Source organism: Pongo abelii, chromosome 18 (genome assembly GCF_028885655.2).
Source record: "Pongo abelii isolate AG06213 chromosome 18, NHGRI_mPonAbe1-v2.0_pri, whole genome shotgun sequence".
NCBI classification, from domain to species: Eukaryota; Metazoa; Chordata; class Mammalia; order Primates; family Hominidae; genus Pongo; species Pongo abelii.
This window is the reverse complement of record NC_072003.2, coordinates 17,724,358-17,743,498: the sequence shown is the minus strand read 5'-3', so window position 1 is coordinate 17,743,498 and position 19,141 is coordinate 17,724,358. Positions and strand designations below refer to the sequence as shown.

General features: G+C 50.8%; 2 protein-coding genes across 6 annotated transcripts in view; one reads left to right on the top strand and one right to left on the bottom strand.

Moving 5' to 3' along the window:
* NDE1 (nudE neurodevelopment protein 1) overlaps window positions 1-18,272 on the top strand; it is a 92,408-nt gene extending 74,136 nt beyond the window's left edge. For 2 of the 5 annotated variants that reach the window (XM_054533533.1, XM_054533536.2), the window contains exon 9: window positions 8,539-10,592. In XM_054533533.1, the coding sequence (XP_054389508.1) occupies window positions 8,539-8,548 (10 nt within the window). In that variant the 3' untranslated portion in view covers window positions 8,549-10,592. Of the gene's footprint in view, window positions 1-8,454; window positions 10,593-17,795 lie in introns of those variants that run through there. The other 3 variants (XM_054533524.1, XM_054533535.2, XM_054533529.1) reach the window with 2 other exon arrangements.
* Window positions 1-19,141, bottom strand: part of MYH11 (myosin heavy chain 11) — a 154,236-nt gene that overhangs the window by 12,701 nt on the left and 122,394 nt on the right. Inside the window, exons 27-38 of the mRNA XM_054533519.2 lie at window positions 17,869-18,013; window positions 11,074-11,280; window positions 9,140-9,244; window positions 8,899-9,051; window positions 8,425-8,673; window positions 5,712-5,924; window positions 5,126-5,338; window positions 4,412-4,573; window positions 3,854-3,982; window positions 3,502-3,590; window positions 2,590-2,713; window positions 1,393-1,601 (exon numbers count right to left, since the gene is read on the bottom strand). Of these exons, the coding sequence (XP_054389494.1) occupies window positions 1,393-1,601; window positions 2,590-2,713; window positions 3,502-3,590; window positions 3,854-3,982; window positions 4,412-4,573; window positions 5,126-5,338; window positions 5,712-5,924; window positions 8,425-8,673; window positions 8,899-9,051; window positions 9,140-9,244; window positions 11,074-11,280; window positions 17,869-18,013 (1,998 nt within the window). The remainder of the gene's footprint in view (window positions 1-1,392; window positions 1,602-2,589; window positions 2,714-3,501; window positions 3,591-3,853; window positions 3,983-4,411; window positions 4,574-5,125; window positions 5,339-5,711; window positions 5,925-8,424; window positions 8,674-8,898; window positions 9,052-9,139; window positions 9,245-11,073; window positions 11,281-17,868; window positions 18,014-19,141) is intronic.

Below are 19,141 nucleotides of genomic sequence, written 5' to 3'. Positions count from 1 at the left end.
GTGTACACCAGCATGCTCAGACTTTTTAAAAGTTTTTCATAGAAATGGAGTCTTTGGCCAGGCATGGTGGCTCACGCCTGTAATCCCAGTACTTTGGGAGGCTGAGGCAGGCAGATCACCTGTGGTCAGGAGTTTGAGAACAGCCTGGCCAACATGGTGAAACCCCATCTCTACTAAAAAATACAATTATTAGCTGGGTATGGTGGTGTGCACCTATAGTCCCAGCTACTTGAGAGGGTGAGGCAGGAGAATTGCTTGAAGCCAGGAGGCAGAGGTTGCAGTGAGCGGAGATCGCACCACTGCACACCAGCCTGGGAAACAGAGTGAGACTATGTCTCAAAAAATCGTAATAAAATAAAACAGTCTTGCTATGCTGCCCAGACTGGTCTCGAACTCCTGGACTCAAGTGCTGCTCCCACGTACCTCAGCCTCCCAAAGTGCCGGGATTATGGGCATGAACTACCACATCTGGCCTGGGGTTTCTTTTTGAGTTGATGAAAATGTTCTCAAAATGACTGTGGTGATTGTTTTACATGTTTGTGAATATATGAATAGCCCTTGAATTATACACTTTAAATGGGTGCATTGCAGGGCATGTGAATTACCGAAAAAGCTGCTAGAAGAGAACAGAATGGGTGAGAATCCTTAGAATCTAATGGTAAGAAATGTGCTGTGATCATTTGCCGCATTCGACCCATAATTAACAAGGCTTCCAGTGTGTGTACCAAATGGGTTGCCGGTTGGACTTTTGTTTTTTGGGGTTTTTTTTTGTGTGTGTGTGTGTGTATGTGTGTGGTAGGGTCCCACTCTGTCACCCAGGCTGCAGTACAGTGGCACAATCTCGGCTCACTGCAGCTTCCACGTGTCACGTTCGAGTGATTCTCCTGCCTCAGTCTCCTGAGTAGCTGGGATTATAGGCATGTGCCACCACACCCGGCTAATTTTTGATACAGACAGGGTTTCACCATGTTGACCAGGCTGGTCTCAAGCTCCTGACCTCAAGCGATCCACCTGCCTCAGCCTCCCAAATTGCTGGGATTACAGGCGTGAGCCACCACGTCCAGCCTGGTTGGATTTTTGGTCTGTCAGCATGCTATCCCCGCAGAGGCTGGGAAAAGTCACGTGTACTGCTGGAAAGGCTAGTTAATGTCAGGAGGACCATGGAGATGCTAAGAGCAGCTCACACTTTAGGTGCTTGCCCTAGGCCAGGCACCAGCAGGGCACTTTGCTGTGTTTACATTCAGTTCTCACAACATACCTGCACTGTGGGCATCACAGAGCTTGCTTCTTACAAGCCAGAACTGATACTGGAAGAGGTTCCCTGACTTCACTATGACCCCTGCTGTCCATCACCCCCCTGCAAACTGGGTTCGGAACTCCAGACCCGCATACCTGGCCTCCTGCTCAACCTGCTCCTCCAGCTGTGCAATCTTGGCCTCCAGCGCCGCAATGGTGGACTTGAACTTGGACTTGACGGCCCCCTCCATCTCCTGGAGCTTGCTCCGGAGCTCCTTGTTCTGCCGCTCGAGCTGCTGCCGGGCACTCTCATTCTTCTGGGCCGTGCTGCGCTCTGTGGCCAGCTCGTTGCTGAGCTGCTCGGCCTGGGGAGGAGAGTGAAGGCCGTGAGGTGGACTCAGGGAAGCCCGGGACAGCGCACTGAGACCATGCCTCTTCCTGCTGCCTCCAGGCTTGTTTGGCCTCTGCATGAGTCCCTTGATCCCGGGCACCCTGTCCTCTCCTTCATCCTGTAAAACTCCACTCAAGAGCTTCTTCCAGGCTGGGTGTGGTAGCGCAAGCCTGTAATTCCAGCACTTTTGGAAGCAGAGGCAGGCAGATCACTTGAGGTCACGAGTTCGAGACCTGCCTGGCCAACATGGTGAAACCCCGTCTCTATTAAAAATATAAAAATTAGCCGGGCAGTGGTGGCACGTGCCTGTAGTCCCAGCTACTTGGGAGGTTGAAGCAGGAGAATCCCTTGAACTTGGGAGGCAGAGGTTGCAGTGAGCCAAGATTGCACCACTGCACTCCAGCCTGGGCAACAGAGTGACACCCTGTCTCCAAAAAAAAAAAAAAAGAGGTGCTTCCACCAAGTGTCACAATGCCACCCAGTCTGAGCGAGTGACTTGTCCCTTGCTTTCTCTATCCTGGAGTCGCCTGGAGAACGATGCCTGTTCACCCTACACCACAAGGGGCTGCCGGTCACAGGATGGTCCCTAGTGCCCACCATGGAACTGGTGCTCAGTGACATCACCAAGGGCTCACTGGATAAGGTCAGAGCTTTAGCTGGGGGAAAACGCAATGAAAGAGCATCCCAAGGCCCGGACTCCAGGGATGGCCATGAGCTACAGGGAGCCAGACATGCCGTGGCTGGAAAATGAGACACTGCAGCGTGGAGAGGGGTATTCTGAAGACAGCAGCCTGGGCACTGGTGTAAGGGCCCTGGATCTCTACTCTCAGGCCCCACCACCCTCTTGTCCCTCAATCCAGGGCCTGCACACAGGAAGCCACCAAGCATGTGTTGACTGGCGCAGGATCCTGCTGCAGGAGAGGCAGTAGGCAGCGAGACCGTGGTGTCCAGGCGGCCCTCACCTGCTGTGTGGCTTTGCGGACCCGGTCGCTCATGGCCTCCATGTTGCCCTGCTCGTCCTCCAGCTCCTCCTCCAGCTGGGCGATCCGGGCCTCCAGGCGGCGCTTCTCGTCCTGGAGTGCGTTCCTGGGGGAAGGGCAGCCACGGTGGGGGCCTCTACCCTCCCCCGGCTTAGAAGATGCCCCCTCCTTGGAGTCATGCCTCAGGGGGATTGCCCTCATCATCTAATGGCGGAAACTGAGGCTTGGAGAGGATTAGAAGACTCATCTGTAGTTACACAGCCAGGAAGTGGACGGCCGGGACTCGGGCCGTGTCCGTGTCAGCAAAGCTGGGATTGGGGTGGGGACCAGCACACTCCACCCTGACTCTTCCTGGCCTCCCATTCTCCCCTCACAGCTACTTATTGGGAATGAATGAAAGCAGCCACACCCCCAAACAGAGGCATGAAAGTGCTGAGGGAAAACCTAACCACCATGGGTCTGTCCCCAATCTCAGAGGACGCTTTGTCAGCAGCAGCTGACAAATGAAATGGGGGTCCAGGGCCAGGCACGGTGGCTCACACCTGTAATCACAGCACTTTGGGAGGCCAAGGTAGGAGGATCACCTAAGGTCAGGAGTTCAAGACTAGCCTGGCCAACATGGTGAAACCCCACCTCTACTAAAAATATAAAAGTTAGCCAGGCATGGTGGTGCGCACCTGTAGTCTCAGCTACTCGGAAGGCTGAGGCAGGAGAATTGCTTGAACCTGGGAGGTGGAGGTTGCAGTGAGCCAAGATTGTGCCACTGCCCTCCAGCCTGGGTGACAGAATGAAACTCTGTCTCGAAAAAATGTAAAAAATAAACTGGGGGTCAAGGATGCTGCTTCTCCCCCCATCCTCTGCTTCAGAGCCCTCTTCCTCCATTCAGTTTCCTACCTTCCCGACAGGCTACTGGCCAGCTCCTCTGCCAGTTCCTCCTTCTCGAGGTCCGCCTGTTTGCGAGCCCTCTCAGCTGCGGCGAGGTCCTAGGTGGGAGGTAGGAAGCCTATTGTCTGCCAGGGAAAGGCCAAGCCCCACCAAGAGTCCACCCTGCCTCCTCAGCCACCCTTGAAAGTACATGTTCTTCCTCTGAGCTCAGGGTAGGCCCCATGAATACATAGAGGAGGGAAGCGTGTGTCTTTCTAGACAGGTGGACGAAATGAAATCTGGGAATGCACAGACTGGAGCTGCCAAGGGATGCTACCATGACACCCGCATCTGAGGCTCTCCTAGCAAGGCGAGGCTTTACCTCTTGTAGCTGCATGAGGTCCGCTTCCAAGCTCTTGGCTTTCTTCTCATTCTCTTTGGCTGTGGCAAAGATCTCATCTCTGGAGGCACGGGCATCTTCCAGCTCTCTTTGAAAGTCCTTCATCTGAGCCTGCATGAGTCAACGGGAAGGACAAGCTCAGATGTCCTTACAGGTTCTGCTGCCCAGTTCTGCTTTGCACACCCACCCCTTGAATTTTCTGCACTTGACCACAAAGAAGTTCCCAATGCACGAGCATGGCCCTCAGTTCCAGGTGGCTGGTAGCAGGCTGGGAGCACCATTCCGGGTGGGCTCCACAGACCTGCCTGAGAAGCTGAGCCCCTGATGTGATCTGAGGGCAGTGGCCAAATACCTAATGCTGCCCTACCCAGGGCAGGAGACAGCCACCAAAACCTGAATGGTGCCAGAAAAACCCCAGCTGAACCCACATCAATGGCAGGTGCAGGCTTGCTTCCTGGAGCCTGCTCTGCTGACTTTGGTGGCCTGAGGGGAACTGTGCCCTCCCCTCCACCCATGCCCCGAGCTCCTAGTGTCACCCACCTGCAGTTTGCGTAGCTGCTTGATGGCTTCCTCCCTCCCCTTGATGGCAGAGTCGGCCTGAAGCTCCAGGTCTTTCAGGTCCCCTTCCAGCTTCTTCTTGGCTGCAGCTGCCAGGGCACGTTGCTTTCGCTCGTCTTCCAGTTCCGTCTCATACTCGTGAAGCTGGGCGAGGAAGAGAGATGTGTGCTGCCCCACTTGCCCCTGGGAGGTCCTTTAGCTCACCCAGGCAGCACATCACTGCACCCCTTCCCCAGCACAGCCCCCCTGTGAGGTGGGCATCTCATCCACAGTTGCAGATGAGAAAACGGAATCTCGCCGGGCGTGGGTGGCTCATGTCTGTAATCCCAGCACTTTGGGAGGCCAACAGGAGAATGGATCACTTGAGGCCAGGAGTTCAAGACCAGCCTGGCCAACATGGTGAAACCTCGTCTCCACTGAAAAAAAAAAAAAAAACAAAAAACTAGCTGGGTATGGTGGCATGTGCCTGTAATCCAAGCTACTCGGGAGGCTGAGGCAGGAGGTGGACATTGCAGTGAGCTGAGATTACGCCACTGCACTCCAGCCTGGGCGACAGAGCAAGACTCTGTTTCAAAAAAAAAAAAAAAAAAAAGAAAAGAAAAGAAAACGAAGTTTCCACACCGACCGTGAGAGATGGTGATAGGAATGAAAAAAGCCACCTGACCTCCCTCTACTGGCCTCCCCGGCAGCACGCACCTGTCTCTGCAGTTGCCTTCTCTTCTCCTCACTCTGCTCGTCCCGGGCTTGGAGATCCCTCTCGAACTGGCCCTTGAGCGCCTGCATATTGACTTCCAGCCGCAGTTTGGCATCCTCCGTGGCCTGCAGCTCGTCCTCCAGCTCCTCCAGCTGCGTCTTCATCTCCTCCATCTGGGTCTCCAGGGCCCGCTTGGACTTCTCCAGCTCATGGACCTGCCGGCAGAGCGGGCAGCCCCGTTCTATGAGGCTCAACTTCATGAAGACGATTGAGAAACCCACCGTGAGTGGCACCTCAGGAGGTCAGGGAGGTGGCTTTGGCCTCCCACAGGATGCATGGCCGGGACTCAAGATGGCCCCTGAGAGCACAGAGCCCAGTCTTATCCTCAGACCCCCCAACTCAGACCCATCCTCGACTGCCATTTTCAGCCCCTCCCAGCCCCTGCACCAGTCCAAAAACCTTTCATTTCTGATGATGGTTCGCTATGAAAAAGGCCAGGAGCTATAGCCTCCCTTGGACCGGTGAATGGCACGGAGGGTGGGCGGGCGGGCGAAACATGGACGAGAAAAATAACCCAGAGCCACTTACGTTCTTGCCCACGTCATCCTTGGAGCTGACCAGGTCTTCCATTTCGGCTTTGAGCATTTTGTTGGTCCGCTCGAGTTCCTCTTTGGCTTCCAAGGCCTCTTCAAGGGCCCGAGCCAGGGACAGGGCCTTGGTTTCCTTCTCCCTGGCTTCTGCCTCGGCTCTGTCCCTCTCATCCGCGTATTTGGAAGAGATGTTTTTCTCCTCGGCTAACAACTACAACACAGCATAAGACCCAGAGGTGACTTCTAGGCATATCCGGGATCAGCGTCACTGAATTGTAAATACCGGGGGAAAGCCCTGTGTCCTACTGAATGTATTGAGGTGCAGGTGTAAGCAATGTAGGTTAGCTATGGGAGTAGTTTATATAATCATCTGGCGTTCTGACTTCTACATCAACCTTATGCAGAGCCAGAAATCAGCTGACTCGTTTTTTTTGTCGGTTTGTTCGTTTGTTTTAGATGGAGTCTCACTTTGTCACCCGGGCTGGAGTGCAATGGCGCAGTCTTGGTTCACTGCAACCTCCGCCTCGTGGGTTCAAGCAGTTCTCCTGCCTCAGCCTCCTGAGTGGCTGGGATTACATACAGGTGCCCACCACCACACCTGGCTAATTTTTGTATTTTAAGTAGAGACGTGGTTTTGCCATGTTGACCAGGCTGGTCTCGAACTCCTGACCTCAAGTGAGCCTCCTGCCTCGGCCTCCCAAAGCATGGAGATTACAGGTGTGAGCCACCACACCTGGCCAAATCCTTGTGCTTCAAAACCACTAGACCTGCCCACATTGCTTAGAGCACACTGAGGTCAAAGTGACATTTAAAGCTGCCAGAAGCTAGTTATTATTTTGTTTCATGGCCACAAGTAGCTATTAATATCTCACAAAAGTATCCTAAGAGCCTCAGTAGGGAAATGGTAAGCATGGGTGGCCCTGCACACATATCTCTCTGCTTGGAGAGGCAATTCAGAGAACATTCCATGCTCACGTTAATCTCATCTTCAGAGAGAACAGAGCAGATGATAAATTGTAACATCCAAAAGCCAAACTTCCAGTATTCAGCAAAGACAGGGACCTCTAAATGGCACAGTCAACACAAAAATCCCACACTATGTGTGCCACTGCACTACACTCTATGTGACAGGAAAATAAAAGCAACCTCAGGCCTTCAACCAGATAACGAAGCATTGAAGATGAGCTGACAGCCCAGAGGAGAGGTGGCTGATGGGAAGAGGAGGCACTGGGATGTTATCTAGAATCCTGACACTATGAGGCCAGTCAGGGAGGGGTAGGGAACCTGCAGGCATCTGGCATTTAGCCTCACTGTACAATCCTCATTTTATTTATTTTTGAGACAGAGTTTTCACTATCACTCAGGCTGGGGTATAGTGGCGCAATCTTGGCTCACTGCAACCTCCGCCCCACCCTGGGTTCAAGCGATTATCCTGCCTCAGCCTCCAGAGTAGCAGGGATTACAGGCGTACGCCACCACGCCCGGCTAATTTTGGTATTTTTAGTAGAGACAAAGTTGTACCATGTTGGCCAGGCTAGTCTCAAACCCCTGACCTCAAGTGATCCACCCGCCTCAGCCTCCCAAAGTGCTAGGATTACAGGCGTGAGCCACCATGCCTGGCCTCTCAAACTGATTTTTAGAATAACCCTGAGTCACTTGTAAACTAAATCATATTTACTAAATAATAATGTATCTTAAAAGTTGGTATTTAGGGGTTTGGGTCATACAGGGGTCTGCACTTATCGTACAATTGAGATTTGTGAATTTCATCACATGTAAGTTTTACCCCAAAAGAGGCAAAATTGTGTTTAAAAATAAACTCTAATTAATATGCAATGTTGAGGTGTGGAAGGGGAAATGTACCCAAGAGATAAGGTGTGATAGATAGAATTAGTCTTTATAAATAAATATATGGGCCGGGCATAGTGGCTCATGCCTATAATCCCAGCACTTTGGGAGGCCAAAGCAGGCAGATCATGTGAGGCCAGGAGTTGGAGACCAGCCTGGACAACATGGCAAAACCCCATCTCTACTAAAAATACAAAAATTAGCCAGACATAGTGGTGTGTGCCTATAATCCCGGCTACATGAAAGGCTGAAGCAGGAGAATCGCTTGAACCCAGAGGCAGAGGTTGCGGTGAGCTGAGATCGCACCACTGCACTCCAGCCTGGGTAACAGAGCTAGACCCTGTCTCAAAATAAATATATGATAAAGTTCATATAATACAGTGTCAATGACTGAATCCAGATGGTGGCCTTACAGGTGTTCACTGTACAGTTCTGTCAACTTTACTGCGTGCTTGGAATTTTACAGAATGAAACCTTAGGGAAGAGCGGTATTAAAAGTATAGAAACTGAATTACTTGGAATACTACTCAATAGGTATTCAATACATATTTTTAGTGAATAAAATATGCACCTCATTCCTTCTTGAGGCTAAAAACTAAGGCATCACCTTGTGTGCAGGTGACCCTCATGGTGCTGGTACCCAGAAAAGTCACAGTCATCAAGGCTTCTGTGCCATCCTTACTGTGACCTGGTAGCCTTAATGCTCCATGGTTGCCCAAGACGAGATAAGACAGCCTCCCGTGGCTCCCCACAGAGTGGAGAGGGGATGCAGGCACAGGCGGGAGTCACGTGTCATACTCTGCAGAGCTGATTGCCCGACCCAGCGTCCATGGCCAGAGTGGAGGACACCCCACGCCCTCTACCTGATCAAACTTCCTCTGCTTCTTTTCCAGGTTGGACACGAGTTGCCGCTGGTTGTCCAAATCGACGACCAGGTCGTCCAGCTCTTGCTGAAGCCTGTTCTTGGTCTTTTCCAGTTTATCATAAGCGGCCGCCTTCTCCTCGTACTGCTGGGTGAGGTTCTCGATCTCCTTCTGGAACCTCTTCTTCCCCTCTTCCAGAGCTTCCACGGTGCTGGCAAAGTCCTGCAGCTTCTTCTTCGAGTCAGAGAGCTACAAGGACAGCGTCCAGGGTAGGGTGAGAGGGGGACCATGAGTGACCCCTATCCCGGGCCCCACAGACTCAGAAGCGAAGACCATGTCTCCTTGTTGGAGAAAGGGGAAACGGGGGGGTCAAGCACCATCGCACCAACACTCCACCGCGATCTGCCTGCAAGGGATCTCAGCGCAGAGAAGTTGAGAGGACCCATGAAGGAAGCAAGGACACAGGGCAGGCACCTGGATATTGAGAGTGGAGATGTGGCGCTCCAGGTTCTGCTTGGCCTCCATCTCCTCGTCCAGCTGGTCTTGCAGGCTGTTCCGCTCCTCCTCCAGCTGGCGCAGCTTTGTAGACACGTTGAGCTTCTGCCGGGTTTCTTCTTGAAGCAGCTCCTGCAAAAGGGACACACAGAGGTCCCAGGGACCCGCCCCGAGGAAGGCCACCTCCCAGGTCCCCTGGATGATGTGGCAGGACACTCACCTGGGTGTCCTGGAGCTGGGAACTGAGGGACGCCACATCCTTGGCCAGCTTAATGGCCTTCCCCTCGGCCTCGTTAAGCATCCCTGTGACGCTCTCAACTTCATTCTAAGGGTGCCAAGAGACTGCTTAGTCAAAGCCTCTAGAAGGGGATCCTCGTTGAAAGGAGTCCTTTTTACTCAAAACACATGGGCTAGGGCTTGGGGTGTCCACTGATTGAGAAAATACCCATGAGGTATGGGACTCTGATAAAACAAAACAAAACAAAACTCTGTGGCTTGAAGGGAACTCCATCAGCTATGAGTTGGGACCCTGGCCCTAGACTCTGTGGTTCTAAGAACTTATTTGAGCCCCAATGGTATTGACTGGGACCTGATCCCACTAAATGGATCCTAGATCCCTGCCAAGGTTGGTAGAGACAAACCAGCAGGTCTGAAGAGTCCAGACGAGGTGCTCTGGCTGGTCCACTCTCTAAGGTTGGAGAAAGGAGACCAGGATGGTACTTGAACATCCAAGGGATGCTGTCCCATCCCTTTCTTCCTCACTCCTACTCTTTGTCCCTTCACTGACTCTGATGGCCAAAGCCAGAGACGCAGACCCTAAAGGTAAAAACGCCCTCTGTGTATTCTCTGGCTTTTACACCCTAGTGTCTCTGCATAAGTCCCTTTGAAGGTGTTAGCCTACCCCTCCATCTCTTCCATTGACAAGAAGGATATGAATCATCTTGACCCTGCTTATATGAGGGCGGCAAAACCCCTGCTCTCAACCGCATGTGGGAAAAAAACACCTCAATGCTTCCCCTGCCTCTTTGTCCCTGGCTGTGAACATGTTAAATATTTATGAAAACTTTGGCCACATCCCCATGAGTGGAAAGACAGGGTAAATGTCTATTCCAAGTGAAAGAAGACCAAAGACAAACAGACCATGTCATTCATCAGCTTAAAACCCCTCAACAGCTTCTTATTGCCCAGAGTAAGGACCAACATATGTGTAATAGGTTCTCAAAAGCCCTACATCATCTGGGTACAACCTCCCACTCCAACCCCACTCTGTACCATCTCTCCCTACCCCCAACCCCAACTGGGCACTCCAGCTCTACTGGCCGTATGTCTGTCTGCTAATTTTTCTACTTACCACAGGGCCTTTGCACATGCTGTTCCCTCTGCCTGGTAGACTTATCCATGTTCCTTAGGGAAGCCTTTCGTGGCTCCTCCTCCCCCAGGTTAGGCCCCCTGGTTATTTACACTTAGGCATCATGTGCCTTCCCTTTGCTGCATCATTTGACATTCATTTGTGTGATTATTCATGTCTTTCTGTTCCCTTCCCTTCCCCTTACTTGGCTGGAGTCCTACTGGGGCAGGGACAGTGTCTCTTCTTCCTTGCTGTTGTATCTCAGGATTAAGCACAGTGCCTGGCATACAGCAGGTGCTCAATAAATACTTATCAAATTGGAAAAGGAAGGGTTTTTTTTTCTTCTTTTTTTCCTGAGACAGAGTTTTGCTCTTTTAGCCCAGGCTGGAGTACAGTGGTGCAGTCTCTGCACACTGCAACCTCTGCCTCCTGGGTTCAAGCGATTCTCCTGCCTCAGCCTCCCGAGTAGATGGGACTACAGGTGCCCACCACCATGCCTGGCTAATTTTTATATTTTTAGTAGAGACTTTTCACCATGCTGACCAGGCTGGTCTCAAACCCCTTACCTCAGGTGATCCACCCACCTCTGCCTCCCAAAGTGCTGGGATCACAGGCATGAGCCACCGTGCCTGGCCAGAAGGTTTTTTAACATTTAATTGAGCAGGGGGATCATCGCCTCCCCTCTAGGAATGCAACTAGAGGAAAGGACTTGCCTTGCAGCAAGAGAGACCTCAGTAAGCCGGGAAGAGGCCCCTTCCCACAGAACTGGGCACCACCCAGCACTGCCCACCGCACCACCGCCTCACCTGCAGCTTATGGACTTTGTCATTGAGTTCCGCCCGGGCGCGCTCCCCATCGCTGCACTTGGACTGCAGCTCCTGCACCTGCGCCTCCAGCTTCTTCTTCTTATGTTCCACCTCCTGCTTGGCCTGGCCCAGGACCCGCAGCTCCCCGGCAAGGTCTGCGTTCTCCTTCTCCAGCGTCTGCTTATTCTTGTCTAGGTTCGCCTTTGCCTGGTGAAGGAAGCAGAGGGGAGGGATAACAGGGAGGCTGTGGCTGGGAGAACATTTCAGGCCCTGCCTTTCCTCCCTCAGAGAGGTCCAGGAAGGCACACGGCAGGGGGCACACAATCACCAGTAAGAGATTTGGGGGTTTTTTTTTGTTGTTGTTGTTTTGAGATGGTGTCTTACTGTGTTACCCAGGCTGGAGTGCCGTGGCACTATCTCGGCTCACTGCAACCTCCGCCTCCCGGGTTCAAGCTATTCTCCTGCCTCAGCTGCCCAAGTAGCTGGGATTACAGGCGCCCGCCACCATGCCCGGCTAATTTTTGTATTTTTAGTAGAGACGAGGTTTCACCATGTTAGCCAGGCTGCTCTCGAACTCCTGACCTCAAGTGATCCACCCATCTTAGCCTCCCTAAGTGCTGGGATTACAGGCGTGAGCTGCCACACCTGGCTGATATTTTGGGTTCTATTTTCCTAAAGCTCATGGGTTGCAATCTGGGATCCCACGAGCAGTGTCCACCCTGCTGTCATGTCCCCTTTGACCCTTTCACTACTTCTTAAAAAATGAGCTACCGACATTTTAATAAATGTCACATAAAAATCTGGATTATGTTTGAAGGCCCGTCATGGCAGCTTATACTTGTCATCCCCAGCACTTTGGGAAACAGGAGAATCGCCTAAGGCCAGGAGTTCAAGACCAGCCTGGGCAATGTAGTGAGACCCCCATCTCTACTAAAATAAAACATTAGTTGGGTGTGGGGGGTACACACTAGCAGTCCCAGCTACTCAGGAGGCTGATGGCAGGCTTGCTTGAGCCCAGGAGTTGGAGGCTGCAGTGAGCTATGATCACACCACTGCACTCCAGCCTAGGCAACAAAGTGAGACCCTGTTTCAGAAATAAGTAGCTTTGGGAGGCCGAGGCGGGTGGATCACTTGAGGTCGGGAGTTTGAGACCAGCCTGGCCAAAATGGCAAAACCCCATCTCTACTAAAACTAGAAAAATTAGCCAGGTGTGGTGGCGCACGCCTGTAGTCCCAGCTACTGGGGTGGCTAAGGCACAAGTATTGCTTGAACCTGGGAGGTGGAGGTTGCAGTGAACCAAGATCATGCCACTGCATTCCAGCCTGGGTGACAGAGTGAGACTCCATCTCAATCAATCAATCCATAACTCTAACATTCTATATCGTGAATGTGGTGGTGGTGGTTACACAATACACATTTGTTAAAATTAATGGAGCAGTAAAATGGAAAAATTTCACTGCATATGCCTCAGTAATCCTAAAAAAAAAAAAAAAAAAAAAAAAAAAACCAACAACAACGGAAGATCTGGAAACAGAGGGTCTTGCTTTCCTTCAAGGCAACAATCTGCCAGATCTAAGTAGCGGCTGGCTCTGCAGGTGGGACAGTCACATTTCACCGCCCCTGTCCTTCACAGGTGTCGTGTGATTGACACTGCTACTTCTGTCCTAATTAAGGGAAACATTTTATGGAACCAGCTCCTGTAGGCATGTGAGTTGCCCTACAGGAAAAAAAAAAAAAGTGTGTTGGGGTCAGGTACGGTGGCTCATGCCTATAATCCCAGCACTTTGGGAGGCCTATGCAGGCAGGTCACTTGAGGTCAGGAGTTTGAGAACAGCCTGGCCAACATGGTGAAACCCCATCTCTACTAAAAATACAAAAATTAGCCGGGCATGGTGGCAGTCACCTGTAATCCCAGCTACTCAGGAGGCTGAAGCAGGAGAATTGCCTGAACCCGGGAGGTGGGGGTTGCAGTGAGCCGAGATTGCACCAGTGCACTCCAGCCTGGGTGACAGAGTGAGACTTTGTCTCAAAAAAAAAAAGTGTGTTGGGCAAAAGCAGGATGGGGTGAGGGGCTTCTTTCCAGGTTATAGAGAAGGGGAAAGAGAGAAGCGCAAGTATCCCGAGAGGAGAAGACCCACCACTCAGTCTTCCCATAGTCCCGGGAGGTGTTGGGCATTGACCGGTCAGCCCTGGATGCCTGTCCTCCCTCCAAGACGTGACTAAGAGCTGCCGGACCTCAGATGGGGACAGGGAGTCTCTTGGTGGTAACAAAGCAGTGAAGCGGGGACCCTAGGGAACATGGGCTCCCAGAAACCTTAGCCCAGCCGAAGACCCCAGAACTGGGGCCAAACTGCATGAGGGCTTGGGGAGCCCAGGTAGGAGCTGATGTTAAACGTTTCCCCCACAAGCAGATGGAACCAGGTCTCTACATCAGAATTCAAGTTGTTAGAGGCAAAGGCCTCTGTTTCCCTGAACCTGAGATGGGCAGAGGTTCGCACCTCTACCTGCTTTGTGCGGGTCAGTAATGGACATGCCGTCTGCTGGTGGTCTTAATAACAGTCTTCCCAAAGAGGCCTGGGTGGGAATGGGCTTGGCTTCTGGCTCCTATTCACGTCTAATGACCCCCAAGCATGGGGAGGGTCAGTGACTCTGTCTGGGGCCTCATTCTTCCAACCATATATATATATATATTTTTTTTTTTTTGGAAACAGAGTCTCACCCTGTTGCCCAGACTGGGGTGCAGTGGTGCAATCTTGGCTCACTGCAACCTTTACCTCCTGGGTTCAAGTGATTCTCATGCCTCAGCCTCCCAAGTAGCTGGGATTACAGGTGACCACCACCATGCCCAGCTAATTTTTGTATTTTTAGTAGAGACAGGGTTTTGCCACGTTGGCCAGACTGGTCTCGAACTCCTGACCTCAGGTGATCTGCCTGCCTTGGCCTCCTAAAGTGCTAGGATTACAAGTGTGAGCCACCGTGCCCGACCTCCAGCCATAAAGCTAAAAGGGACATGTATTGCTTACTGATGTCTTGACGGCTAATTGTTCCTGAAGGTGGGAATAGCCCATTTCAATTAAAATTGTCTAAAAATAAAAAGTAGGCTGGGAGTGGTGGCTCATGTCTGTGATCCTAGCACCTTGGGAGGCCAAAATGGGAGGATTGCTTGAGCTCAGTAGTCTGAGGCCAGCCTGAGCAACATAGTAAGACCACCATCTCTACAAAAAAGTTAAAAATTAGCTGGGCATGGTGGCAGAAGCCTGTAAGTCTCAGCTACTAGGGAGGCTGAGGCAGGAGGATCGCTTGAGCCCAGGAGTTCGAGATTGCCGTGAGCCAAGATTGCACCACTGTACTGCAGCCTGGGTGACAGAGTAAGACCTTGTCTCTAAAAACAAACAGTTACTAAAAAATAAAAAGTAACTTTTGAACATAATAAAAGGAACCCAACTGAATGGGGAAATGTACGTCATAGTTACAACTAGCAAAATCCAATTTGTCCAAAATACATAAAGAGTTGACAAATTGTTGAGGGTTAGTATTTAGATCCCACTCAACAAGTAGTAAGAGTCCATTGATTCATTTGGAGAGTGAGGGTGAGCTCAGTCCCGTACAGTGCTTTTCAGAGGGTCCTCCCAAGACCACCTCCATCAGGATCAAGGGCAGGCCTGGAAATTTGTACATTAACAGGGGCCACAGGTGAAATGAAATTCGTTTGTAAAGCACTTGGAATAGTGTCTGGCACATAAGTGCTACACTTTTTATTGTATTATTTGAGTTATTATTTTTATATAAAGTAACACTTGAGGTTCCAACAGACCAGGCAATGAACCAGCCCCAGAACGGTGTTCAGTAAACCACCACGTGGAAGACTGTTCACCTTGACTAGTTGATTCAGTTTAGATCTGTGTCCCCACCCAAACCTCATGTTCAATTGTAATCTCATGTTCTATTGGATTACAGCGGAACATGAGATTTGGGTGGGGATGCAGATCCAAACTGTAAGACCCAGTCAAGGTGAACACTGGGGCCTGGTGGGAGGTGACTCGATCATGGGGGCAGGTTTTTTTTTTTTATTTATTTTTTTGTGACAGTCTTGCACTGTCTGTCGCTCAGGCTGGATTGCAGTGGCACGATCTCGGCTCGCCGCAACCTCCACCTCCCCGGTTCAGGTGACTCTCCTGCTTCAGCCTCCTGAGTAGCTGAGATTACAGGCACCCGCCACCACACCCCCAGCTAATTTTATGGTTTTTGTTTTTGTTTTTTTTGGCGAGACGGAGATTTACTCTTGTTGCCCAGGCTAGAGTGCAATGGCGTGATCTCGACTCACTGTAACCTCCACCTCCCAGGTTCAAGCGATTCTCCTGCCTCAGCCTCCCGAGTAGCTGGGATTACAGGCGTGCATTACCACGCCCGGCTAATTTTTGTATTTTTAGTAGAGACAGGGTTTCACCGTGTTGCCCAGGCTGATCTCAAACTCCTGACCTCAGGTGATCTGCCTGTCTCAGCCTCCCAAAGTGCTGGGATTACAGACGTGAGCCACTGCGCCTGGCCTAATTTTACGTATTATTAATAGAGATGAGGTTTCACTACGTTGGTCTGGCTAGTCTTGAACTCCTGACTTGGTGATCCACCTATCTCGGCCTCCCAAAGTGCTGGGATTACAAGCATAAGCCACTGTGCCTGGCCTTTGGGGGCAGTTTCTAATGGTTTAGCACCATCCCTTTGGTGCTGCCCTCGTCAGATCTGGTTGTTTAAAAGTGTCTGGCACCTCCCCATTCTCTCTCTTCTGCCTGCTCTGGTCATTTAAACATGCCTGCTTCCCCTTTGCCTTCCACCATGATGGTAAGTTTCCTGAGGCCTCCCCAGAAGCAGAAGCTGCTATGCTTTCTGTACAGCCTGCAGAACCGTGAGCCAATTAAACCTCTCTTCTTTATAAATTACCCAATCTCGGCGTGGGTGCCAGTGGCTCACACCTGTCATCTCAGCACTTTGGGAGGCCAAGGCAGGTGGATCACCTGAGGTCAGGAATTCGAGATCAGCCTGGCCAACATGGCGAAACCCCATCTCTACTGGAAAAAAAAAAAAAAAAAAATTAGCCAGGCATGGTGGTGTGTGCCTGTAGTCCCAGCTACTTCGGAGGCTGAGGCAGGAGAATCATTTGAACCCAGGAGGTGGAGGTTGCAGTAAGCCAAGATCACGCCACTGAACTCCAGCCTGAGTGACAGAGTAAGACTCCATTGCTCAAAAAATAAACAAATAATCCAATCTTGGGTATTTCTGTAGAGCAGTGCAACAACGGACTAATACACTAGTGATAGAATCAAATGCAAACTCCCAACAATTTTTAGGCAATGCTGCACCCACTTAATCTAACAGAACCAAAAGCTTCCACTGAAGGGGATGTGGAGGAGCTGGAACGCTGAGGGTGATGTAACTCAGGCTTTCAGGAAAACAATCTGGCAGAAGGTCGCAAGCTAAAAAACTTACCCTGGGGAATGAAGCACAGGAACTACCCCAAAGGAGCGAAGAGCACCCAAGATTCAGCATTCAGTACTGCTATTTACCAGCTCCCACTCCCATACACTGCAGAGTCCAACAAAATGAGAGTGATTTGACCTAGTCATTCTCAAATTATGCCAGAGAGAGCTGCTCTGCCATTGAAATCAAATAATGACAAGTTTCCTCCAGTCTTTTTTTTACAAAAGAAAAATCGCTATGTTGCCCAGGCTGATCTGAAAGTCCTGGGCTCAAGCAATCCTCCCCTCCTTGGCCTCCCAAAGTGCTAGGATTACGGGAGGCGTGAGCCACCATGCCTGGCCTTCCTCCAGTCTGCAGAGAAATTAAAGTGTATAGAATGATCCGTTTTAAGTTTCATTTAAATCTCCCCAAAAGTGTTGTTACACCTTTGCTTATCCCTGAAGGGCAGTATATTAATAGGCCCCACCCATCCTATAGGCCTTCAGTCCTGTAGAGGCCAGAAAGTGGGGTCTAGGGCCAGACTGTTTGGGTGCAAATCATGGCTCTGTCACTTACCAGCAGTGTGACCTTGGGTAAGTGTCTTCACCTCTAGGCACTTTGAACCTCAGTTTCTTTGCTTGTAAAATGAGTTTAATAGTACACATCTCACAGGGTGGTTGTGAAGATTAACTGACATACTGTATGAGAAGCATTTGTATTCATTCTTTTTTTTTTTTTTTTTTTTTTTTTTTTTTTTTGAGATGGAGGCTCACTCTGTCACCCAGACTGGAGTGCAGTGGCATGATCTCAGCTCACTGCAACCTCTTCCTCCTGGGTCCAAGTGATTCTCCTGCCTCAGCCTCCCGAGTAGCTGGGATTACAGGCATGCACCACCACGCCCAGCTAATTTTTTGTATTTGTAGTAGAGATAGGGTTTCGCCATGTTGGCCGGGCTGGTCTCGAACTACTGACCTCAGGTGATCCACCCGGTTTGGCCTCCCAATGTGCTAGGATTACAGGCTTGAGCCACCACACCTGGCCTGGCCTACTTTTTTAAAATTTTGGTAGAGACAAGGTCTCCCTATGTTGCCCAGGCTGGTCTCCAACTCCTGAGCTCAAGCGATCCTCCCGCCTCAGCCTCCCCAAGTACTGGGATTACAGGTGTGAGCCACCTCACCCAGCCTGTATGGGAAGCGTTTTGTAAATAAATACAAGCTGCTATCATCATCATTAGAATCTTATGTAACTTGTTTTTTGTCTTTATGCAGACCCTGACATGTAGTAATTTGAGGCTGCTGATGTCACTCTTATGTGTCATCACCAAAAAGCATCACCACTTACCCTCTTGAACTGCTCAAGCTGCTCTGTGAGCTCCTCCACCGCCTGTGCATGTTTCTGCCTCATCTCCTGGACCTGGGCCTCATGGGACCGCGTCTCTTCATCCAGGGCCTTCTTCAGCACCGTCACCTCCTGCTCCCTCTTGGCTCTTGACGGGAGGAACACAGTGAATGGCAATTGGGTGGAGACAGAGGGTCATCTCAGTGCCGTGCAAAAGAATGAGAGCTTTCCCAGGACCCAGAGCTGCAATCCTCATCACCACCCCTCTCTAGCTGTGTGAGAGTTTGGGTCACTCACCTAACATCTCTGGACCTATAATTTCCTCAGCTGCAAAATGTGGAGCGTATCACCTGCCTAGGACATCTGTAATGACTGGCAAACAAATACACAAAGTAATAGAATTGAAAGGATGTCTGTGAACTGCAAAATTTTGCTTAAATATTAATGTTGGCTCTTATTTAATGAGCAGTTACTATATGCCAGGCCCTAAGCTGAGTTTTTTATATACATCATCTAATCCTCAGAGCGACCCAAAGAGGCAGGTGTGTTATTATTTCCATTTTACAAATGAGGAAACTAAGGCTAAGAGAGGGTAAGCAGTTTTACCCATGGTGTCACAGCCATTGTGTGATGGAGCTAGAATTAGAAGCTAAACCTTGACCTTGAGTCCATGGTTTTGTTTGTTTTTGAGATGGAGATTCACTCCTCTTGCCCAGGCTGGAGTGCAATGGCGCAATCTTGGCTCCCTGCAACCTCCACCTCCCGGGTTCAAGCGATTCTCCTGCCTCAGCCTCCTAAGTAGCTGGGATTACAGATGCCCGCCACCACGCCCGGCTAATTTCATATTTTTAGTAGATATGGGGTTTCACCATGTTGGTCAGGCTGGTTTCGAACTCCTGACCTCAGGTGATCCACCCGCCTTGGCCTCCCAAAGTGCTGGGATTACAGGTGTGAGCCACCGCACTCAGCCTGGTTTTTTGTTTTGTTTGTTTTCTTATCGAGTCTTGCTCCATCATCCAGACTGGAGTACAATGGAATGATGTCAGCTCACTGCAACCTCTGCCTCCCAGGTTCAAGGGATTCTCCTGCCTCAGTCTCCCAAGTAGCTGGGATTACAGGCGCCCACCACCACGCCTGGCTAATTTTTGTCTTTTTAGTAGAGACAGGTTTTCATGATGTTGGCCAGGCTGGTCTCGAACTCCTGACATCAGGTGATCTGTCTGCTTTGGCCTCCCTAAGTGCTGGGATTACAGGCGTGAGCCACCATACCTGGCCC